At 52.7% G+C, this 24808-nt stretch overlaps 1 protein-coding gene across 1 annotated transcript in view; it reads right to left on the minus strand.

Annotated features, from left to right (window-relative positions):
* The window catches only part of RNF220 (ring finger protein 220), a 233840-nt gene that overhangs the window by 63771 nt on the left and 145261 nt on the right, over window positions 1-24808 (minus strand). The window contains exons 5-6 of the mRNA XM_049808212.1: window positions 11760-11805; window positions 1318-1413 (exon numbers count right to left, since the gene is read on the minus strand). Coding sequence (XP_049664169.1) covers window positions 1318-1413; window positions 11760-11805 — 142 coding nt within the window. The remainder of the gene's footprint in view (window positions 1-1317; window positions 1414-11759; window positions 11806-24808) is intronic.

Genomic DNA, 24808 nt, shown 5'->3' on the forward strand with positions numbered 1-24808 from the left:
CAATAAATAGGACAGAGGACGGAATAATGGGCAACAAGTGTACTAATCTGCTACTAATAGGACCTATCTTTAACACATGCTTTAACTGAAGCTGCTCGGTTAAGACCCCCAGCACTGGTCATCAGCCTCTCCCTCTGCAGATCTAAATGCAGACCTGGCACACATGAAATGGCTGATGCAGGAAGACCTGACCGTCTGCCTGACCCTGGGCACAGGGTATCGCTGCAGAGCACCGCAGGATACGGGGTGATGGGCGTATGCCAAGCTGTCCTGGTTTCAGCTGGGATAGAGTTAACTGTCTTCCTAGTAGCTGGTACGGTGCTATGTTTTGAGTTCAGCATGTGAAGAATGTTGATAACACTGATGTTTTCAGTTGGTGCTCAGTAGTGTTTAGACTATAGTCAAGGATTTTTCAGCTTCTCATGCCCAGCCAGGGCACAAGAAGTCGGCACAGGACACAGCCAGGGCACCTGACCCAAACTGGCCAACGGTGTATTCCATACCATGGGCCGTCCCGTCTAGGATAGGAACTGGGGGTGGGGGCGGGGAAACCACGACACAAGCTGGTGCAGCCACAGCCCACCCAGCCTGTCCACACAGCAGGTAGAGTCACACTTGGGTCTGTGCTGAAGGCCACCATTAATTCATGTTCAGTTGGAGTCAAGTGTGCCAGCCTGTCCCCAAAATATGGACAGACTTAGAACAAGCAAAGCCGCACTTGTTGCTGCTGCCTTTCTCTTCTTTTCTTGCTCCATCTCCCTCAACTTCTACTCATTGCATCACAAGTCAAGACCTGTGGCTCCTCTGGGCAGAGAGTGTTTTATAAAACATGTTGGCATGGCTGTGGATGGTCCAAAACCGTTTCTGGTTTGGGTGGGAGTCACAAGTCAGTTCGCTGGGCAGCAGCACACCAGTGAAATGGAAAATTTTGGCCTGCTGCAGGCTGACATCATTCACTGTTGTACAAAAAAATCACTTCTCTGAAAGTTTCCCGGTGGCATGGGGTAAGTAATGACAAACATAGCCATGGCAACGACTGAAATGATGAATATAATGCAACAGAAACCTCTGCAAAGATTTAAAGCAGTTTTGCACGGCTGTGGTTTAAAGTCAGAGCTGGGAGGACTCTGTAGACAAAAGCACGCCTTTGTAGCTATATGAGGGACTAAGTGCTCATGTCCCCACGCTGCAGGCAAGCAAGCTGGGGCAGTGGTGCACAGCCGGGAGCTGGGCTCTCACACACGGAGAGCTGTGAGCACTGGGGCGAGCTGGCTCCCTGCCTAAGGCTGAAACCAGCGACAGCATCTGCCTGCTTACCTGGTATCTGTCCGAATGATGGATGTCATCTGAGGAGTGGGGTGATGCTGTCGGAGAATCTCCTTCCCGCTTGATTGAGGCCGACAACAAAATTGACTGCAAGAGAAAGGAGAAATTCATGCTGTGAGCGTTGCTGAGCTCTCTGCCCCTCGCTAAGCTGTCCTCAAAGCCATGTAGCGCATCTGCCGGGCTGTGGGGCTGCACTGGGACGGACTACTGGGCTGTGGGGCTGGCTCTGCTCTTCCCATGGGACCCTGCCCCACAATGGGAGCGGGCTGCAGGGTCTAGCGAAGTGCAGATGCATCACGCAACAAAAGGATGGTCATTTCGTCCCCAGGTCTGGTGGCTGGGGGTGTGAGGACCACACCAGATATTCACATGGTAGGGCGAAGGCGCGTGGACGCGGAGCGGTGCTTACGTGCCCTTGTCCGCCCCTCTAAGTGCCACTAAATCTCTGAATAGCTTTGTAAACTGCACTAAAGCTCTCAGCACCTTTGCAGCGCAACTACTTCTTCCCTCTGTAATGATGCTATTTATTTTAATAAGTAGCACAGAAAAAAAGGGCCTTTTAGAAGGTTAAAAAGATCAGTGATATTTGAGACCTAAGAAATCACTGATAAACTTCAAGTCAATAGTAGGTAAGTCTAAATTCTACACACAGTGAACTCTAGCAGGAAAATTACTGTGGGAGTTTGACAGTGTCTAAAAAAATGTACACTGAGTTGCAAGTGAACTTTATTATTAGAAGAGTTTGAGGAAAAGCAATTTAAAATATAAATTAGCTAAACTAGGCTAAATATAGCCCAATACATTGTAAAAAAATGTACACTGGAAATGCAGCTCTCCAGATATTTGTTTCTGAGAATCAGCTGGCAAGATTTGACAATAAATGACTGCTCGGAGATGTGTATGTTTGCGAAGGGAAGTGTAGATATCATCTGAATTGGACAGGTCAAGTGTGGTGACAACATTATTAAAAAGCATAATGCCTTGGAGAAAGGCAAGTATTCCAGAAACATTTGCCTCTGGGCTGAAATGAAACGTGAAAAAATGTGCATTTTTTGGAAAGATATGAGCAAGTGGAAAAATGACTCAGCATACAAATCGTTTCAGTCAGCAGGATACGATCCCCTGGACTCGGACAGCTCTCCCGGTGAGAAAAGCATGGCAGCACGGTCAGTGTGGGCACGGGGGGAGGGCAGGCTCAGGATGGAGGTGGGGGAAAAGGATTTGGGGTGCTGGGTTCAACCCCACAGGAATGAGCTGCCAGCCTCGCACGAGGGCAAGAGCCGCATCCCTGTCTGCACTGCAAGTCTCTGCCATAAAACATGGCTCTACTGGCCATGCAAAGACGTGATGTCCTGAAAGGGCTCACAGGAGAATTACCTACTGGGGTGCTCAGTTATCTCCCTGGGCATGGTCCCTCCTGCCAATGCTGAAGGCTGTGCTGGCCACATCTTGGGGCTGAGCTGAGGAGCGTGCCAGGCACTGGGAGGGCCAGCGGGAGCCCACGGGGCTGGGGGCACGCAGCAAGGGCTGCCCCAAGAGACCAACTTCTGCTTCCCAGGAGAGGGATGGGCAGAGCAGGGGGTTCTCCTGCCTCATATGTTGGCCAAACCCAGCTGGTGATCGGTTTTGGTGAGCACCTCATGTATTTCTGGAGAAGCCCTCTGATAACCATGTGAAGCAGAGTGCAGAGCCCGAGCTCCTGCTGTTGTTTCTTTATCTTCTAAACAGAGAATGAGGACCATTTCTGAAGAAGCAGGATTGCACATGTCCTACAAAACGGAGGGATGGAGGCTCAAAGTCTTCAGGTGTGACTCAGAACAACAGCCCTGACTGCAGTGGTGCTAACGCCCTTTCCTTCTAATAAGCCAAGCACCCTGGAGCTGGGAGGGTTAAATCCGTTTTGTCTTCCAATGTATTCTGGAGAAGGGGAAAAAATACGCATCTCGCCATTCCTCGGCGACAGACAGACAAACCCTCCCCGCCTCCAGCTCCCCCCTCAGCTTCTGGTAGCTCTAATCCAATATTATTATGTGAAAAATGGTTGGGCTAGCTATGGAGACAGTAAATTAAACGTTATGTATTAGTTTTTAGCGTGTGGTCCCAGGAAGAACGCCGGCCCCATTTATTCCACAAACCTCCTGAGCACCATGGCGATGACCTCTGGAAAAACGCAGGGCTAAACTAATCCCAAAGATGTCAATCTCGAGGCCTCTTCTACATACACTTGCAGTTTAGATTAATAAACTGTCTATTTTTAAATTGTGTGCAAGCACTTCAATTCTAAATACCTCACCAGCATGTTAAACACAGCGTTAGAGATGCCAAGTCACACTTCCCCTTCACTCTTAGGAAACTTGACTTCATTTGTTTTTCTCATTTCTGTGTACTGTGCCATACTTTGCCTTTCAGGCAGCCGTGGGGGCAGGCAGGGATGCAGGCTCAGGGGCTAAGGGATTAGGAAAGGCACTCGCCATCAGGGTGACTTTCATTTCTGCATTAGGCCAGTCTCTCTGCCATCCCAATTTTGGCCTCTTTTTTCCCCCAAATCATTGTGTTGGGGCCGTTTCCCAATGGCTGAGCGGCGAGGACGCATGACCACAGCACGCCAAGCCACGGATTTGTTGCTCCCTGCACCCACACTGCTTGCTCGCTCCCACCCAGGATCCAGGCAAGCGGAGAAGGGGCAGCGATACGATCCCCATCCCTCTCTCAACTGGCATCTGGGAAGACAGCTGCGGAGAGAAAAGGCAGCTTTACGCATGGCCTCCCAGCCCTCGTGCATGCCCATGCTGCAAAGCAGACCCAAATTCTGGCATCCCACCTCAAAAACATGGCGCCGGGTGCCCTGTGTGCAGACAGGCGAGCTGTACGGAGATGCTCCCTACCTCAGGGACCGGCTGCTTCTGCATGGTGGGAACAAGCCTTGATGCCGAGATATCCCTTTTCCCCCTGGGGAAAGGCCACCAGCCAGCTCATCCCCGCAGTTGCCAGTTCAGCCCAGCTCCCCTTCAGGGTGCATCTGAGCAGGGCTATGGGGGTGAGAGCACCCTCCTCCCTCCCTGGTCCCCCCTTCCCCTGGCAAACCATGGCTCCCAGCATCAAAGATGGAGCAAGGGCCTTGTGGGAGCGGCCGTGCAGCCTCATATTTCTCCCTCCCCTTTAAATCATCTCTCCATTGGGTAAAGGCACTCTCTGCGGAGGTTATAAACCCTGAGAGGATCAGCCCGAGCATTACACCTGGGGCAAGCTAAATAAAAAAAGGTCACCGGCGCTTTTTAAACATGGACAAAAAAGCAGTAAAATGTGTTTGGAAAAAAAAATCTGGCATTAAATCATGACTTTTTGCCTGGCTTGCCTCATTAAAAGTGGCCTTTTGGAAGGTAAAATTATCATTGTAAGTGATAAGATCTTTAAGAAAATAATTCACGGCTTCTTCACCCTTTAATATGATAGCCGCCACCGGCTAATTTTTTTCTTAATGGCAACGAGGCCATCAATCTTGTCTGAGCCATGTACTCCCTCCTTTCCCCTGCCCCTCCTGCCGTGCCGGGCAGCCGTGGCCCCGCTTGGCGTTTCCTTCCCACCCCTTGGAGCCCAGCTGTGCCGTGCCAAGGGCAAGAGACATGTCTGTATGTATGGCTTTACCCACTTGTGTCCGCAGATCCCAGCAGTAAGCAGAGGCCAGGTAAGCCTTGCTCACGCTGTGAGGTTCGCACCCTGGCAGCTCCCGATACCCTCCATGGACTGTGCAATTCTGCAGAGCTGGGCTGCAGCTTCTGCAAATGTTTCAGCAGTCTCATTGCAATTAGGAACAAGGTACAGTTTACGTATATAAGCACACGGGCAGGTTTGGCGCGAATTGAGTGTGCATCATGCAGCCAGTGTGCCAGCTGCTGTGATCCCAGTCCATCGCTCTCCGGACCCGGTCCTCCCTGCTCGGGTGGAGGAGCTGTGGGCAGCTCCGAGGCGATGCCAGCAAGGGCACGCGTGCCAACATGCTGCCAGCTCCCAACCCACAGCGAGGGCCCGGGGCAGCACAAGAGGAGGGGACGGGTGTCAGGGTGCAGCCGCCAGCCCGAGGAAATGGATGGAAATTGCCGGCACGCACCACCCCCAGCCCTAAGCGCTGCCTCTCGCCGGCAGCCGGGGCAGGTGTCAGCACTGGGAGAGCCCAGCCGGTGCCGCTGACATTCTGCTGCCTCTCAAGGCCAGTCATTTGAGAGTATTAAAGTGCTGGACTCCTGCTTTCTGATAGCCCTGGAAAAACACAGGGAGTCTATTTTTCTTAAACAATCCATCACAGCTGCTGTCAGCAGAACAAATACCCTAACCCCGCTTTTTATGTATCTATATGGCCTTTTTTTATTTTTTTTATTTTGGCACAAAGTGTTCCCTGCTTGATGCATTCAGCTTTAACTCTGCCGTGTAAATAGGTACTTATCACTTAACATGGAGGTGATGGCTTGACATGTTTTCTGTCTCCTGCCCTCCCCTCCACGGTAGGGAAGCCGTCAAAGTGTTGCTAATAGCTGTTATCACTTGGGAACTGTAACCCGAAAGCAATGAGTGATACCAGGCCTTGCTGCGATTTTCCCCCTTAACTCTGCTAGCCATTTTTTATGTTATTGCTGGAGGATCTGTGACACAAAGATGCTACTATTAGAGCTGAGTTTCCTAGAAGCTTTCGGAGGGTCCACATTTGCTCCCGGGAAAGTTAGAGGTAAAATTATCTAGTGGCTTTTAGCTGGCAGAGATAAAGGTGAGATGGAGCTAGGGATGAAAGGCTTAAATGTGAGAAGGGTGTGAACAGTGAACAGAAATAATGGTATCAGCAGCTTCTGGCCTTCACTGAAAGATTCCAGTGGTCCGCAAGCAGAATAAGCTTACAGAAATGCGAGCTACTGATTTATTTCTGTGCATGTTACAGTCACACCTGGGATTGTAATCAAGCTCTGGGTCCTCCTGGGCAAGACACCAGCTACAGGGTGGGGAAAGGGGCCCCTACCAGCAGAACTGCCCATCGGCGCACCAGGGATGGAGGGGGGAAGAGGTCTGGCCAAGGTCTGCCAGGGTCTGCCAGCCTGCCCGGCTCCCCTTCGCGACCACATCCCTCTCCGCTCCTCCTGCCGAATGCAGCGTTTTCCCCCAGACTAATGGGAGGGCACAGCTGTTTGGCCCAAGGGGAGCAAGGGGCTTTGTTTGTTCATGGGGTAATTTGTTTTATGGAATAAAACCTGGCAGAGATTTTTTTTGGAGTGGCTCTGGTATTCATCACCCCAAACTGGCAGGGAGTGCAGCCAGCCGACACTCATCCTACGTAATTTTCCCTCCATTGCATATCTGTGGGCTGTTCTTGTGTCCTCAGCTTGGCCACAGCTTTGCCACAATACTCAGATTTAGCTTTTCAATCTTTCCTTGTAAATCACAGTTACAGGGGAAGGGGGCACAGATACAGTTGAGTGACTTCTCCAACCCCCACAGTGAGTCAATGACACAAGAGAAGGAGTTAAAACCCCAGGGCCCTGACACCCATCCCCTGTTCCTACCACCAGGCATGATACGGAGAAGTTAAATGATGGTGCTAGAAATTTCATCTCGAGTGAGGCAGCTGGGAAGGGCTTAATACAGACATTCTGTCAAGGTTTAAGGCTCCAAATCTTGCTTGCTTCAAAGCTCTTTTTCCTTGGAGGGCTTTAGTGGTCAAATTTCCCTCTAGATGCTGTAATTCTCTCTCAAACTGCTCAGTGAAGCTGTAAAATCATGGGGGTGGGTGGGAGAATCAAAGGGCTCTGGCACTGTGGCTCAGTTCCCAGCTCCGCCGGAGGTCTCGGAGCAGCATGTTGGCTGCCTGCCTGCGGGCACCCTCCGAGGAGCTGGGTGCACACTTAAACAAACCAGCCGCAAGCATCTGCTGGGTGCACGAGATGGATTTTGTTCCTGGCTGTTCATGTTGGTGTTTGTTTGCAGCAAGAGCCAGCGCACGGGCTAGACTGCTAGTGGGAAAGGCAATTTGTAGTCATGTATTAGGAAGCAGCAGTGGAAAATGAATGCTGAATCTGCCACGGGAAATGGGATGCTTCATGGAGCCCAGCCTCTTCTTCTTCAGTGGTCAGTACCAGCACTTTCACAGGGGATATAAGTTCACCTGCTGAGTGACAGGTAACAGTCTGCAGCTAATACCCTGAAATTTGGGGGCTGAGATCTCTCTGGGCAGAGATGATATCTCACCAAGATGATAGCCCATGGAGGAATAGCCACGGGCCAAACAGGCAATGACAAGGAAGTGCTCTCAGGTAGTAGCTAGGAGGACCTGGGGATGCTGATTCCCAGCGTTACCACCAGCTGCTCAAGGAAGAGCGGGAACAGTTGGACTTACGCTGCTGGTACACCTCACCAACATGGGTTCGATCCAACATGTGCTCCTCTCCTGCACAACCCCTTGCAAGAGGCAGCCAAGGCAAGAGGGGCAAGGCAAGGGGAGAGCGTGAAGCCCAGGAATGATGCCCAGGGGAACTACACACTGCTAACAGCTACATACGGACTCCCAGGCAGCCACAAGCCTGGACGGACCCTGTGGTGTTGTCTGTACGCCTCTGCAAGACATCCCTGCTGCCTCGTCTGCCTGAGACACAGCCTCTGGCCACGCTGGGGAGTGCTGCAGGAAAGCTCGGGGCTCACAGAGGTCTGGGGTATGGCTGGCTCGGACAAACCTTCAGAAAGTGTCCTTCTGAGTGACTCTGGTGTTGGGCTTCCCTGTGGTGACCCAGGACAACAGTGAAAGGTTAGTGAACAACCACACCAGTGAATGGGACCATGAGGCTGCGGTCTCTAGCTCAGCAAGAGCAAGGACATCCTCCACCCCTTCCCATGGGTGTGAAGCATCTGTTCCCACTGACAATGAAACTTCTCCTTGGTGAAGAATTTCTTCTCCCACCCCTCCTCTTCCTCTTAGTATCTCAGACATGTCATTAGAGAAGGATGCTATGGGTGTCCAGGGTTCCCCTTGAAGTCCAATGCCTGAGAAAGACCTTTCCCAGAGCAGGACCACTGGGTGTGCTTTCTGGAAAGGAGATGGGCTTTCAGCACCTTTTTGCACACCTGGCTTCTACAAAGCATAGGCACAAGGTAGCCCAGCAAGAGCAAGCTGTCACCTTGACCTGTGGTGACTCGTTGGGCTACCTGGCTCTCAGCAACATGAAGATCCAGGCACCAAAGGCTATATCACAAGCCTTGGGGTGAGCATCCAAGCGTGCAATCAGGGACAGAAACTGCAGCTGGGAGGAGACAGTGGTATTCCCCTTGCTATCTGTGGGCCACAGAACTTCTTGCAGACACCAAGCAGCTATCTCAGGCCCTTTTCCCCAGCCAGGGGCTGGCAGAGCCCAGCCTGCTGTCACCAGCTCTCCTAAGTAAGTGGCAGTCAGGGTTGGATAGAAAACTCATCCCGAGGCTCACTGTGCAGGTTTGGCAGCTGCTTGTTCAAGTGGCTTGTCCATACTGGCATGTCATGATCAACTGGGCTTGGTCTCTCATAGAAAGCAAAAGAGGATCCTGAACGCCGTGGAGCTACATGGTGCTCAGCGCTGCCCTCCTCCTCCAGTGCTGCCTTCACAGAGAGGGAGCCCAGGCACCGAGCAGTCATGTTGGCCGGAGCTCCCCAGCTCGCAGCCCTTGCCTGGCCATCACTGCCTCCGTTGGCTCCAATAATAGAAGAACCTGATACAATAATCCTGCATTCATCACATCCCATGTTGAGTGATTGGATTTTCTTTGACATATTGCCATGAAAATTGGCCCAGTGCAGTGAGTGACAGCTCTTCAGGGGCAGGAAAGCAGCGAGCGAGGAACGTGCGTATACATCTGGGCTTTTATTGCAAGGAGAGACGTTTGCTGGGGCAACTGTGGGGAAGGGATGGGAGCAGAGCCAGGAGACAGAGCATGGGGGGTTAAATTCCCTGCCCTCAGCCGCCCCGGGAAGAGCCTCAGGCCAGCACAGAAGTGATGGTAGTGATAGGATATGCAAAGGTTCTAAATGAGTCCTAAAGTGGTCTTAAAGCCACCGGTGACCACAAAAATAACATGGCCAGCCTGCACCCCTCCCCAGTTCCCACGTCCCTGAGTGGAAGCAGCCTGCCACTGCCCATGCTGCCAGGGGATGCTCCTGAGGGATGGGGAGGTGCAGCCCCTTTCTCCCACTGCTGAGCTGCTGGAGCTGCTGGCCCTTTTGTTGGCACCAGGAGAAGGACCGGCCACGAAATGTGGCAGTCCCTGAAGTCCTTGCGACCCCTTCCACCGGTGCCCAGGGTGGGAACTGGGACATGGCACAGGTCCCAGCTTTTCCCAGGTGGTGCCTGCCAGACCTCCGGTGATGCCTGTGTGCCTCGGCATGGGCCGCAAGCCCACCCTGGGGGTCTGTCCCCCATCCCTCTGCCTGGGACCCCTGTTAGGGGTGGCCCAGAGGCCCAGCTTTGTGCCCAGCAGGACTTTCTCAGAGGGACTTCACATCCCATGTTGCAAACACTCAGTGGGCACAAAGGGAAAGGGCAGCCTTCATCTGCCCACCACCCTCCTCCTCAATCCTGCCTGGTTACAAAAGAGCCTTTAATACCAAGCTCAGGTGAAGGTGACAGCACTGTGCCTTCCCATGCCACACAGGACTTGTCTCCCAGCAAAAGCCACCTAGAAATAATGAATCCTCCTGGGCTGAGAGGCTTTCAAGCTCTCTGAGAAGGGAATGAAAGATTTCCTGATTTCACCCTCTCCCTCCCTGCTCTCCTGGCTTCTTGAAGTTAATGTTCTTAGCCCCAGACGTGACGGGCAAAGGGAAAAGATCCATGTGGTGACAGGGGACGATTGATCTCTTTTACATAGAACGACGCTCCAGTCCCAGTTTAATCCCCTCGCTCAAGGCAAATGGGATTCTTTGTCAATGGAAACTTCAAAAGCCCGGCCCTGCTGCGAGCTGGACCTTCTTCTTTATCTGGTCTCTGTCAGTCACTCGCTGCGTTTCCCTCCAAACAGCTAATCTGTCTTCCTAGCCGTCCTTCTCCCTCGCAGGCGATGTGTTTGGGACCGTTGAGTTATCTACACTAAGACCTGACGAGGAGGGAAAGGAAAGCTTGCAGAGTCCAGCTGCTTTCATTTTGTGGGTGCCCTTTCCAGCTCCTTCGAGACATCCCAAGGCAGCCTCATGCTCTATGGATTTTCAGTGGCGGGTGGGTTTTGGGATTGCTTTCTGCTCTGCTTGTTTTTCATGGGACAAATAGTCAGGTCTCCACTCTCCTCTCGGCCTCCCCTGGGACAGGGCACGGGAGACAGGCATAGTCCCACAGGAGACGGGAATGTCAAAGTTTTGGAGCACTACGGAGTATCGCTGTGATCTTTATTTTCCCTTGGAGGGTTTGGGAAATTGTTGGGTTGACCTGGGAGGTGTCCCTGCCTGCCAGGAACTCAGGTCAGCGCAGTGGTTCCCTGGCCCTGGTGGGGAAGACAAGGTGTTGATGTGCTTGGCAAGACACCCAGCCCCAGGGGGAAAACCTAGAGCTGAAATTTCAGTCTCTCTTTCTGACATCACATGCCAAAAATGACCCCAGGTTTCCAGAAGAAAAAGGGAGAGCAAGACCTGAAGTTGATTCTATTAAAACAAGCAGGAAGACATGTCCTGTGAGATGCCCTGAGCTTTCCTGGGAGCCAGGAGCCTCCCTGACTTGGACTGTCACCAGAAGCATAGGAGAGCCTGGACCACTTGCCTTTGCCTGCCTTGGAGAGCACAGCATGGTTTTCAGAGGCTGGGCAATGCCCAATTGCCCTGCAGTGCTCCCTGCCACCCACTTGCCTGCCCAAGCTCTGGTATCATATGAAGTCCAGCTAACAGTAATACTAATTAGTAAATGATGCCCTTTGCAGTAATGCCATGATGCTCCATGCATTTTGTGTTTTTGCATTCTGAGCCAAGGGGATGGGAGGTGGGTCCTGGGGAGGGGGATACAGCTGAGATGGGGCCTTTTAGTGATTTGGGCTCCTCCTCGGGTATGCTTCGCTCCCCTGAGGCAGTCCCACTCCCCTCTTCCAAAGCTGGCATATGGCTCTGGCTCCAGGAACTCCCGGACATGATTTCCCAGGCTGAGCTCAGCCCGTGTGTGATCAGCTCTCATTAGCTGTCATTAGACACAATCTGGAGTCTCGGAGCCCGCCGGGTCCTTCAGCTCCACCATCCCTCAGCTGCACAGGGAACGAGAGAGTCCCGTGCAGGGACTCGGCTGCTCCAGCCGACCGGGTGCATGGGGGCAGCGGCTTCCCCCCCAGCGCTGGCTGGCCCCCAAAGTTCCTGGGAGACACCGAGTAGCAGGACAGGGAACGGGCTGGGAAGGCGAGGGCATGTAGAGAGCATCCCTTGGGGTGGGGGGAAAGTGTTCTGAGTTGCGCTCACTTACCTTGGGGGTGCCCGCTGCCATGGCATCCTTCAGGATGGAGCTCTTGCTGCCAAGAGAGAAGAGAGCGGGGTCAGAGTCACAAAACCGCTGCGGTGGGCAAGGGGGGGAGCAGTTCGAGGGATCTCATGAGGTCAAATAGCAAAGCACATGGCTCCCCTTCCCTGGACCAACGAGAGCCTCCTCGCCATGACTGGAGGGGCACGGAAAGGAGGGCAGTGCTAGCTATTTCTCCAGCTGGAATAAAATGGTGCTACGAGTGGAAACCCCCAAACCCAGGCACATGATGCAGAGTCAAATCCCGACTCTTGCCCTCCTCAGGGGCTTGTACGGCTCCTCTCCCAGCCCTGGGGAGGAGTGGGGAGCAAGCCTGCAGGGGCACAGGGAAGAAAGCCAAGGAGAGGGGAGTGGAGGTGGCGAGCCCCGAGTAGGGTCAGGCACAATAAAAAAAAGGAGGGAAGGAAAAAGGAGGAGATTAAATCGGCGTAAGAGCAAGGGAAAGAAGATCCCCTCATCTCCAGCCACGCCGTGGAGGCAGCAGCTCTGCTGGAGGCTGGAGTGATTTGTTAATTCAGCTTGTTTCCCCATTTAGCAGGGAAGGAGGTCCCCGCCACGGTGCTCCTCCTCGCCTGCCCTCGCCAGCGGGAGATGCTATAGATTTAATAACACCTTCCCCCCTCCAGACAGGTTAAACTTGAAACAATTACATATCAAAGCCGACATGGCGGGGAGGCCTGCACTGTAATTTTTTGGTTATTAAAGTAATCTCTCTCATGTAAATTCTCCTGCTAACATGCTGCAAACAGCATTAGGAAATAAATTATTTCCCCATGATTCGATTTGTCAATGCAAAGCACCTGCAGCAGGCAAAAGGCTCTTGAAATATGTTGCCAAGCCCAGTGCCTGTGCTTGTAAGTGCACGCCGGTGGGGCGGCTGGCTCCCAGCTCCCCATAGCCCCGGGGAGATGATGGATGGGTGCGTGGAGGGGGGAGGTTAGCAGGGGGAGGCGGAGGTTGGGGAAGGGGGGGGAATGGAATTGTGTTTAATAACAAAATTTGTATGCAAGCCTGCATCCCAGGCTAAGGATGAGTGATCGGCAGCCAGAAAGTATTAAAAAGCCTCGCTAAACAGATGCTGACAATAGAACAAGACATATCAAATCAGATCTACTTCAGAAACATTAATATACACATGCACACATGCTCGCCCGCGCGCGCGCGCCCGGCTCCGCACACCCGCGCTCCTTTCTTCTCAATCACAGCAATATGGGAGACATCAATAAATTTTTATGAGACTTTTAGAAGATCAACACGGTACTAGATGTGACAAAAAAGCAATGTGCCTGTCATGTTCGCTTTGTCGGGGACACTTTAGCCCCAGATGCCGAGCTGCAGTGGCAGCGGGGAGAAATTGAATTTGGCTGGCTTTAATCTGCCTTGATTTGGCAGATGGCTGGGTGTTACGAAATGAGCAGGGATGGAGGAAGGTGTTTTCTCCCGGGGCTACAGCCCCCCTCCTCTCCCAGTGCCACCGCCCTCGCCCCCCACCCCAAAATGGGGGAAACACTCAGTTATCCACAGCCATCAGGTCACCCCAAACGCCGCAGCTCTGCTCCCGGAGCAAGCGGCTGCGATTCCTGGGGACCACCGATCGACAGGCTGGGGCATCGCCTCCCTCGCAGCCCCCCTTCCCTAAGGGGATGCGCTGCCAGATGCTTGCTGGGGGGTGCAGGATGCCCCCCGTGCCCTGTCCCCCAGCTCTGCCCCCCCTGCTCTCAGGAGGCGGCACAGAGCAGAGTCGGTTCCCGCTGCCCCCCGAGGTGCAGCCCTGTGAACGTGTGCGATGGGAAAGACTTCCACCCCCTCCCCATCTCCAGCTCTACCTTGAATTTCTCAGTCGCCCAAAGTGTGAAACAACTTTTTTTTCCTTTTATAATCCAAACGCCAGGTTAAAAAAACCAACTCATTTCCTCCCTTTTCTTGTTAAAGGTGTTTAAAATTATTCCTTTTCGAGGGAAAGAGGAAGAATCTCATTAATTCCTCCCAGAAATGGTTTTACTGCCAGGCAACTTCAGTTTCCAGGATGAGAGTCTTTCTGGTCAGCTGAAAGGCCAAGCCTCTGCCGTTGGAAGTGATGAGGAAGGGGACCTATTTGGATAACTTGGCAGAGTTTATTTTATTCTTCATTGGGAGGATTATTAAAAACCAGCCCCCTCCTTGTGATTTAGCCCCACTCTCTTGCTAATAAGAGTTTGCAATTTGTTTTTATTTATTTCCAGAGATGGGTCAGGAATGGTCACAAGCCCTGGTCATCCAGCCCCACGACCCTGCCATTTAAGGGTGCTTTCCTCCATCCCGCTAAACCACCCCCCGACTCACAGCGGCTGCAGCCCCCCGCGCCTCTTAAGGATGCTGGCAGCGGGCTGAGAATCGAAAGGCCGTCAGCAAAGAGAAACCTTCCCCTCCATAAACACCGCAGACAAATTAAAAATGGTAAAAGGGAAATCAAGACCTTTAAAGTTCAAACACTTTTCGGTGCCTTTTAAAGTTTTTTCGCTCTAGGCCCTTGCAGAGAGCACAATCTTTGGAGACCTTGGGATTCTCTTTAATCACCCAGCCAGGCTGCAGTGGTCTGAAATGATTACACATTTACATAGTAATAACCCCAACACTCCCCACATTATTTCATGGCTAGCATATTTCCACTCGGCGAGTGATCCATGTGTTTTAAATTATAACCTGTACATAGGAAATTAGTTACTAAGTACGATATTCATGGGCTCGTCTGACACTTCTAATTAAGGTGATTTACACAGAATTATCCTACGAAATAAAAAAATGGTGTTTTGCTAGCTAATAAAATATAATTACTACCCGCTTTTATAAGTTACAGTTAGTTTTAATCTATTTGGGGAATTGTTTATCTAGTTCATTACAGCAAAACAACTTCTTTCCCTTTTAGGCAACCCCCCCAAAGTACCAAAGAAGACAAGAAATGCCCTGGAAAGACCCAGCGATTTGGACAGCCTCCTTCTCTCTCTCCCAACAACTTTGCATTTCCAAGTCTTACGAGGCTGCTTCCTCTGTGATTCCCTTTCTCAGTGTTGAGACACCGGTTCTGGCCATACATTCAGGCATCCCCACGTGTTTGGGTGCCCTACACCTCTGTGGGGACAAAATAAGGTGCCTGCTGTGGTGCTGCTGGAGGGCTCTGCCCAGCCCTGCGGCAGCATCACCCCTTAAACGTTAATGGGAGCTGCACAGCCAGGTCCCCGTGAGCCCTGGGGCACTCGCCAGGGACCCATCGCTCCTCTATATTAGGGCACATCAGCTTTAAGAGGAACATTTACTCTCAGCAATACATCTTCAGCTGTGATGTCCCAAAGGGCAAAGGCCAAATACGTGCCCTCCTTACCCACAGTCTTAGGGTTTGTCTACCCCTGCCATGGTCGCTATCAGACACAACGACCTTCAAGTTTTGGTTTGGTTTTGTTGTTGTGTTGTTACGGTCCTGTCTTCTGGGTTGCGCTTGCCATAGGAAAAAAAAAAAAAGCAATATGAAAGGAGTGGTCCCTTATCAGCCTCATGAATGGAAGCTGCTGCTTCCCACACAGAAAACCCAGGGCATGAGCTGAAGGTTATGTGATCTGCTTGTGTTTTACCATGAGCAAGATGGTACTTGTCCTTTTCCTTTAAGCCTTTGCTCTTGCAAGCTGTTGTAGGAATCCCAGCTTATCTCCAAAAGAAAAGAGAAGTTTTCTGGGTGCCCAAATCAGGAGTCAAGCAGAAGCCCTGCTCCCCACGGGAGATGGCTCATCAGCTGCCAGGCAGAGGACCATGACCCAGGGTGTACTCTTGGTGCCTAGAGCCCACCACAGCCAGGCAGGGCTCTCGCTGACCCCCCAGCCCAGGCAGAAGCCCAATGCCAGGCAGCTGCCCCAGGGAAGCAGGGGCAGGAGCCTTCCTCCTCTGCGCTTACCACAGCACACACACTGTGCTGGCACCGGGACATCATGGCAGCATCCTGGAGCAAGGGCTGGAAAGCTCTGTTGCAATTGTAGCTACAGCTTGAGCAAGGAGACCCAGAGAGAGACAGATGTGCTCAGAGGGGAGATCTGAGCACGGGGAACCCATGGGACTTGCCTGAAGTCTCAGTGCAGCAACAATAAAGCCAGAAACAGCTCCGATACGGCACTTGGGACCACCACAGCCGCTTGGGCTCCCCAAGCATGTTCAAATGAGATTTCTGCAGAGCCCCCACCCAGGGCAAGGCAGGGCTTATGACGAGCATCCATCAAGGAAGGGCTGAGCTCAGTACCTGGCATGGCAGCCATCCCCCAGGCAGCACTCCCCACACATAATTAATAACAACTGCAAGAGAAGAAGTTCCTTGAGCTCGGGCAGCTACAGTTGTTTGTGCTCATCCCTTAATGACATTGCAGCCAGAAGAGGTTTAAAGAGGTGGTAAGAGGGCTACTGCCATGCAGCTGGTGTTTTCCAGTTCTGCAACTCTTCCACAGAACAACTCTCAGCAGCCCTGTGGATTTGGATTTGATGGGCACCAGCTAGAGCACATGCAGCTCCCAGATGAGATCCTGCAAAGCTAAAAAGTTTCTACAAGCTGCAGCCAATGGATGTATTTCTTAAAAAAAAAAAAAAATAATAAATCTAGTGGAACCAATTTATTTTTAGCTGCAGGACTTGCAGCTTGAACACACCGCGTTGGGACGGGAGCCCCGGCAGCAGAACAAGCCTCCTGCAGAGCTGTGCAGACGGCAACACCAGCTGTAAATAAGTAGTCGCTGTGTAGAGATGGAATTGGATTTTTGTGAATGCCAGTTTAAATAAGTGGAAGTGTCACTTGAAGCCTAAATAAGGAAATAGGAGTTTGATTTTTTTATTTTTTTTTTTAAATACATGAGGCCAAATCCTCACCTAGCCACAGGCGACAGCCCTCAGTGCAGCCAGGAGTGATCTGTGTCCTCAGGGGAAGCAGGCTGAGATTTTTTACCTACTGTGGCTCCTCTAGCACACCTGCTCCAAGTGCTGCTCGGAAGATTTCCTGCATCCCATGATGGGGAAAGGGGCTGAGTGATGGTAAAAATTGCCAAAGACGCTGGAGTCAAGACTAGAAACGCTCTGTACCTGCAGTCCCAGACACGCTTCCCAAATGCTTCCCCTGGTCAGTATTTGTGAGACCTCAGTGCCCAACATGGTCAGCTGTGACAAACCTGACCCCACAGGGCAGCCACCTGCCTCTCCCGAAGAGGTGAAGCTGCAGCAGAAATGCAGTAGGATCATAAAACACTGAGGCATGACCTGACTGTGCTAAAATCCCCTATTTGCTCTGTCCCATTCGCGCCCCTGGCTCTTTCTCCCCTGCTGGGTTTTTCCTCTATCAACCCCTGGTACCCCATGCCCCTGCCAGGAGCCCCCGCTCAGCGGGCGACAGGTTTCTGGCTGAGGATGAGATGTGTGCAGGGCGAAGCAGGAGGCTGGGGTGGAAGGGTTGTTTCATTTCTCTCCCACTATTTGAAAAGGAGGTGGCTGGAAAAATAAAGAGAAAAGTCGGAGGGAAAGGTCATGCATTAGATTGATCTGGGGGGCTCTTTGCTACGGCGGCTGTAATGACTGTTTAATTATTCCCAGCTCACGTGGCAGTTCAGAAGAGGCTCTGCAGAAGGCATGCATCGCTTCAGGGCAAATAACTGACCGAAGATTTATTTCTCACCCTTGGGTTTCCATGCATCCCTTCCCAGGCCTCCTGCTGCCCTGGGAGTCAGTGGCAGAGGAAGGTTTTGCCCTCCGAGGTCCCAAACCCCAGCCTGCAAACCCATGCCCTGGAGTCAGGGAATGGGTGGTGGGTACCACGGGTCTGAAGGCACTTCAGGGAGTGTTCATAGCGCTTTCAGGGCACTGCATGAGCAAGGGAATACATGACCCACAAATTTTTTCACCCACTGTGCTACTCTGGAAGCCCTGACCCATGAGAAGTGCTCTCACCCACGGGTTATAGGCAGTAGCCTCTGCCTGTCCTGAGGTCTACCATGGGAGGAGAGGAATGGGGCATCTCTAAGCAGGACAAGTAGCTGCGTGGCTTGTGCTCTCTCTGCTGGAGAAGCCACGGATGAAGGGTCCCGGCTGCTGTCACTGCCACCCTCTGAGTGCATGGGAGGAAGCTGGAGGGTCTCTCTTCCCTTTCTGTCCATGATTAATCTGCCACAGCGAGGGGCAGGGACACAAATCAGAGGGGGGATGAAAGAGGATAAATCCACGGTATCAGCAGCACCACATTTGCTAGATAATAAACAGACTCTTCTCCTCATAAATTTCCCTCCATTCCCCCATGGTTCCCCGCCACTGACGCTGGCAGACATGGAGCTGGGCTGATCCTGGCCTTTCTGGTGTCCTGGCTGGTGGGGAGAGCCGTGGCTCTGATGAGGAAACCTGGGACCCTCCACCCGGGCTGGCCACCTTCACCCCCTGCACACACTGGGGTGCAGTGGGGGCTGTAGGGTGGCACAGCAAGGCCCCATCCAAGCTCATGGGCTTTAGACGGTGCATGGGACACCTGAGCTGACTGCGACGTGATTTGTACCAGCACGTGAAATGGGTGGGAGAAGAACTAGGGACACCAACCACTCTTCAATTTACTTGGTATTTCCATTCTCCATCTCAGCCCTCCCCAGGTGTGGCTTGTTCTCTCTCTCTGCCCTGGCACATCACCATGTCCTCACTCCTCATTTTGGCAGCAGCCAGCTCACCCCCTTCTCCACACCTCGTGTGGGGATGTGACCCTGTTAGCTGCCTTGTGGTGGCAGGCGGCCCTGTGCCCTGCTCAGGTATCACCAAGAAGCTGACACTTCCAGACAGGTTTCTCCAGCGACAGAGTGTGTTTAATTTAAGTCTGACAGGAGTCACACTGCTGGAGAAAGATTCAGGTGATGCCGCTTCTTGTGCACCTGGAGATGCGTCCCTGCCTGAATCTGGACACCCACGACCAGAGAGCTGAGGTCCCACGCTCAACACCTCTGCCATGGGATGCCCTGCTGCTGCCGTGGGGCAGGACCCGCTCCCCGGGGGCTCGGGGCAGAGCAGGATGCGAACGACCCCTTCTGCGTCCCCAGAGCAAAGCAGCAGCTCCCAAGCACCGGCCTGCGCCGGCAGCCAGGTTTTGCTGGGGGACGTTGGCTGCGGGACAAACCCCAGATGCTGCACGTGCCGCGGGAAGCGGCCAGTGGGGTGCTGGGTGCTGCGGTCGGGTCTCTCCCTGGAGCAGCCGGGCATTGCGCGGGGGCTCACGCGTGCCGGGACTCGCACACGGGGAGAGCGCTGGGGAGACATCACAGGTAATGAACTGCTCAGCTGAACACCTTGGGGGGTGCCAGAGCCCTCTGGGAAAGCCCCCGGGAGCCCCGGACTGGCCGGCTGCCTTCCCCACGGCCCGGGGAGAGGGTGCTGCAGGGGAAGAACCCAGTCCCGCCTCGCAAAGCACCGTCAAGCACTTAATAGTACCTGTCCCCACCATCTCCTTGGCCTGGATTTATGCCTTGAGGGGTCACCTCTGGTGAGACTCTAATAACACGACTTTATTAGCTTTCTTGTTCCTTCTTTAAGATACAGTAGCAAGGGGGGAGGAGGGCAGCGGCACCTCAGGAAGGAGCGGGGGGCGTTCGGATAGGAAGCAGCTGCCCTCGCGATTCCCCTTCTCGGTGACAAGGGGGAGAGGGAGAAAAATGATGCTCCCTCGAAATTTATCATGCACCCAATTACAATGTTAATTGGCAAGTCCCAGAAATCAATTAATTCGCAAATTTTTTTCAATTAAAAATTAAGATAAATCATAAAACGTTATTAAGCAAAGGCCAAACTCCGTGAACTTTTTTTTTTTGTAGGCATCTGGTTTTTTTTTTAATTTAAATAAAAAAAAGAGCTGTGTTGCCAAGGCCCGATGCCCTTGAGTGCCTTTGCTGAAGCGCAGGGGGCTGTCATCAGCAGGACTGGGCTGAAGACAGATAAAAAAATATCGACCAGTCGGACACACTGCTTCTGCTTTATTGATCAGGCGGGAATTTAACTTGCTGTGCATATCCACCGTGTCAGCAAGGGCCACGGGCGAAATTAAAAGTACTTGGCTTGGAGATGTCGCCTTGATACCGGGGGGTGGGGAGAGAGGGAGGGAGGGGGAAGAAGATGGGGAGAAAGGGAAGAAAGGAAAGGCAGAGGGTGGAAAAAGAAGAGGGAAAAAGAAGGAAGAAAAAAGACAGAAGTTGAGCATCAGGAGGTTGCGATGCCTGCAATCTCACTTGTTGGCCAGAGCTCCTTGCCCTCTCTGGAGCACTCGCAGGTGTCTACTGCATGCAAGGAAGGGAATCAGCATGTATTTTAACGGAGGTTTGGAAAAAAACCCTTCTCACTCAAAACCATCTCTAATCTCACACATTCAGAGGCTGCGGGACCTGCAGTGTTCGCTGTACAAGAAATCTGAGGAAGTACCTGGCCGTCAAGTTAAAGTCCCCAGGCATAAATCGAGGAGACCTGAGGCGAGAGCCGTGACCCTGATGTGACACATGACAACAGAGCTAATTTGGGTTTTACACACTCCATTTATCCTGCCAGGCCTGGCAGCGTGGCCACTCGCCCTTCCCAGAGCAGCCGCCCACGCCGGCCCTGGGAAGGTCTCCTCCAAGGGCCATTTGAGACAACAGGGCACTCAGCAGATCCCGCTGAAATGAAGCAAACCCTTGCCTGGGGCAGTGCGAGGAGCAGCGATATTTAAATACAGGGTTCCCTGAGCAGGGAAGGGGTAGGAGCCACGACTCATAACTTGCTCTGGGTCCTTATCCTGACCAGAAGTAACAGAGAAACCCCTTGTCATTTGGGCGTGCAGGGACCACCAGGATGGTGTGCTTCTCTCCTCGTCCATCAGCAGGAGTCTCCGGTGCAGACTCAAGGGGGTTAGCACAGGATGACTTTAATCAGAAAGACCACAAAACAGTGGGAAAGCAACCTGTGAAAGGATGTGATATCCAGGATGCATCTCCGGATGCCTGGAGACATCTCTCAAGGACAGTGACCCTGCCTGGAGTGACCAGGCCATCTCCCAAGGTCGCACAGCCTTTGTGTTTTAGCTATATTGCCAACTTCCTCCTTATTCCTTACCCCATCAGGCCCAGAGCTGCCTCTGTCCCCTGAGGAGAGCTACCCCTGTGCCTCTCTGCATAAAGAAACCTTGGGCTGAAGCCCCCCCCAGCAGGGTGAGGATGCCCAGTGCAGTGCCAGGAGCTGAGGCACTACCTTCTGCTTTCACCCCGGCTGCCAAGGGAGGGGGGATTAAGAATAGTGACAGGAAAAGAGCACATGTGCAAATGAGGGAGACGGATCTTCAGAGTGATGCCGAAGGAAGACTCAAGCCTGGGCAGAGGTTCACTGAGAGCTGCTACAGCAGCTGGAGCTCCACAGTCCCATGGCTGACTCTTTCCCTCAGACATGAATCAAAGCTGGCTCCAAGAGTCAAGCTAAATCCCCCATCTGGGCACTTCACCTACTTTGAAACAGGCCTTCCCACTGCATCTTGCTCTGCCCTCCTTTGCCCGATACTACTCGGTTCCCTCTTTATGACAGCGTCTTTGAGGTCACCAGAAAAGAGCCCATAGCACCTCCCATTTCCACCAAGGTGAGAGACCCCGGTGCCCTCTGTGTTCTGGGAAATGCCTTATAATCAGAGAATCAGAAGAGAAATTATTCCCGGACACACCAGAAAGGTCATTATGGGGAATCAGTAGCTCCTGAGATGCTGGGTGTGCAGGGATGTGTCCCCACGCTCCCAGCCCAGTGGCAAGGAGCAATGAGAGCTGCTAGCCCAGGCTGGGAACAGCCAGCAGGTGGGCATGGGCTTTAAAATACAAATATGCTCAGATTAAGTATTTAATGCGGAGGAAAGAAAGGAAGAAAAGTGAAAAACGGGAGAGTTTGCACAGCCATGGGGCACTATGAGAACAGCGTCACCCCCCATCCGCCCACCCAAGCACATCCATCCCCAGAGGCACCCGCCGAGCACCCCGGGTGGCTGTTGCACCCCCATGCCCAGCCCCAGGATGCCATAGCGCAGGCACAGGTAATATTACAACGTGGCATGAGGATACTGCTGGCTACATCTGCGAAGCTTAGAAACCCCCTTTAAAATAAGGGGAAAGAGCTGAGAAAGTCCTGTCTGAGCTCACACCATCCTTCAGCTGCAAAAGCAGGAACAGACAGCATGGTCCAACTCGCTGCTCCACCCGCTGGACCATTCCCCAGCTATAATGATACACCTCATCCTTTTGGGGAGGTGAAATCACAGCTCTGAAGCATAGGTTTGCTGCTGGTAATGCAGGAAAGAATCTGCTAGCTGTCACACAGGGAAATAAAAATGCCCCCTGCCAAATAATTTTTTTAAAAAGAGCACTACATATTCAGGAACAGAGCATCATGTTATTAAAACCACTGCATCCAAAGGCACATTCCCAACCTTCAAGTGCTTGACTCAGCAACTGTATTATTTGTAATGTGACCTCCTAATGTTTTTTAAATGGCCAATAAGTGCCTCTTCCCCAGACTCGAGAAAGCACTGTGGACCCATTGGGGACCATCAGCTGAGGTGGGCTCCACAGCTCCTACTGCCTCCTTTCCTCCTCTTCTGTCCTCAGACTCATCTTCCCTCCCACCCCAAACTCAAACCATAGCCCCAAACCTGCCCCTTCTCCACCCAGCCTCCGCCGTCATCAGCAGGTTGTCCTCTCTGGTCACTGCTCGGGGAGCAGCAGGCACGGTTTAAGGGTCCCCCTGCGCACCGCCACCTCTGCTCGTGGTATTTACCTGCAGGGACATACGCAACGATACACTCGTATGCACACGGGGATGTGCGAGTGTGCGTGCCTGTCCTGAAGGACACCCATGGGTGCTACTCTCGAACGCTGTGCCTGCCTGCACTCCCTGGGTGGCCCTGGGCTGGGGAAATGCATCTGCAGCCAAAGCACCAGCCGAAGCTCAGAGTTGGGGCCATTGACAGCTCCAGAAAGAGTCTCACATTTCAGTGTGCTTTATTGCAAGCCTTTTAATACGGATGAGGTATAAAACAGGTGAATATAAATCGAGTGAGGATAGGAGACGTGCATCTAGCACACAGATAAGCTTCACGCACACAAGCCAGGAATATTCATGTATTCTGCAGCGACCAGCCTGGCTGGGGCACAGGGCATCAGTGTACAGAGAGGGTCGCTGTTATTATTTCTTATTTTTACCTTGGTGGCACTTAGCAGCTCAGCTGGGGATTGGCACCTTTTGCTCTCCAAGCTGTACATGCAGAGCAAGGAAATCATCCCTTCTGCAGAGCACCGTGGGGCCGCCGCTCGCCCGCCTCCCGCTCTCTGCTGCTTTGTGCTTGTGCTTTGCGAAGGTGAGCTACTAGGTAATTTCTCTTTGGAGGAGGAATACCAACAGTCTTGCCTGGCAAGAGTTAAACCCCATAAAACCAAGGCTTGTAGTTTTGTTTTCTTTCAATTTATACCCTTCACTCAAAGAGGGGGGGGGGGGGAGAAAGGAGGGGGAGAAAAAAGAAAGCCAGGTGACATATTCTAAGAGGGAGCACCGAAAACGTGTTAAGCACTTCAAAATCTCATATATTCAATCGGCCTCTGGCAAGACATCTGCCTAATGTTAGCGCTTAAATATCCTTTTCCATTTTACATGCATTCAAGTCTCATTTGAGCGAAATGAAACGGTATTATTAAAGGGAGATTTTGCACAAATGGCCTGAATTTGACATGTCAAGTTCAATGAGGCTGTTACATATGTAACACCGAGAAGGGCTCGGAGGCTGCCGGCTCTTGAAACAGCGCCAGTGGCTCAGAAATGAAATTTGCATTCAGAGAGCCTTGCCTCACCGCACGGAGCTGTGCATGGGGCTTGTCCGGACCCACACAGGGTGGAGGAGCCATGGGGTGAGCACAAGCAGGTCTCTCCCTGTGCTTTGGGAGACTGGACACCCCAAGAAGGCAGCAGAGCTAGAAACTCAGGTCCCTCATTCCCACTCAAGTCTGCGTTTTCAAGGGAGAGCTTGACCCTGCACCAGGGTTGGATCCTCCTGAGTGATGTTCATCACCGGTCCAATGGCCGGTGTCCATCCCCTGGGCACACACAGCCCCTTGGCATGGGTGGGTGCTGCCCTGTGGCTCAGCATGGCTCCTCCTGCCTCACCGCTTGATGCTCCAGCTGGGTAGACCTTGAGATGTCCCTGGCCTGAGGCCAGAACGGTCACACCGACACTGCCGATGGGGAAGAAGAGCTGTTCCTTTCCCTGGGGGATTAGCAAACCCCATCCCTGCCAGCTTGGTGCGGGTGGGATGCAACCCCAGGCTGCTGGTGAGCTGGGATCATGGGTAGCATCATCTAGGTAGCTCCTACAGCTCCCTTGTATCTCAGCCCCAAGAAGCTCCTGTGATCACCTGGAGGAATCCCTTTTCCTCCTTCTCTTTCTCTGCCCTCCTCCAAGCGATGCTGAGCTCCCCGCTCCGGTGATGCCCGAAAGCCCACACAAGTGCTCAACGCCCGGCAAAGGCGATGGCGTGAGGCAGCCCCTCCACCTTGCTCCTCCACCAGCCTTTCCCCTCCTCTTGATCTGGCCCTACGGCAGCATCTCGGCTGGCTCACCCCGCCACACAGCCCTCCGTGGCCGCGCTGCCTCGGGGGAGATCCCGGCACACGGGGAGCCCCGGTGCCGCGGCAGGAGCTGATGCGGCACCCGCCAAGTCTCTGGTGCTGCAGGCTCAGCGGGCAGGAGGGGATCTGCCTTCCTAACCCCGAGAGCTGGAAATTTATGATTTTGTTGCAAATCATTAAGGTTTATTAAAACTTAACAGCACAAGCCATGATTGGCTGCATCCTCTTTAAATTAAAAAAAAAAATAAGGCCCTTGGAAAGCAGCCCCCCAGTCCGCTTCTACCCATCAGACTGATAAGTAACAGCTGCTCAGCCATTTCGGTAACAAGTCGGTATTGGCAGGGAGCGGCCAG

The sequence above is a fragment of the Accipiter gentilis genome, chromosome 8 (genome assembly GCF_929443795.1).
Source record: "Accipiter gentilis chromosome 8, bAccGen1.1, whole genome shotgun sequence".
NCBI lineage: Eukaryota > Metazoa > Chordata > Aves > Accipitriformes > Accipitridae > Astur > Astur gentilis.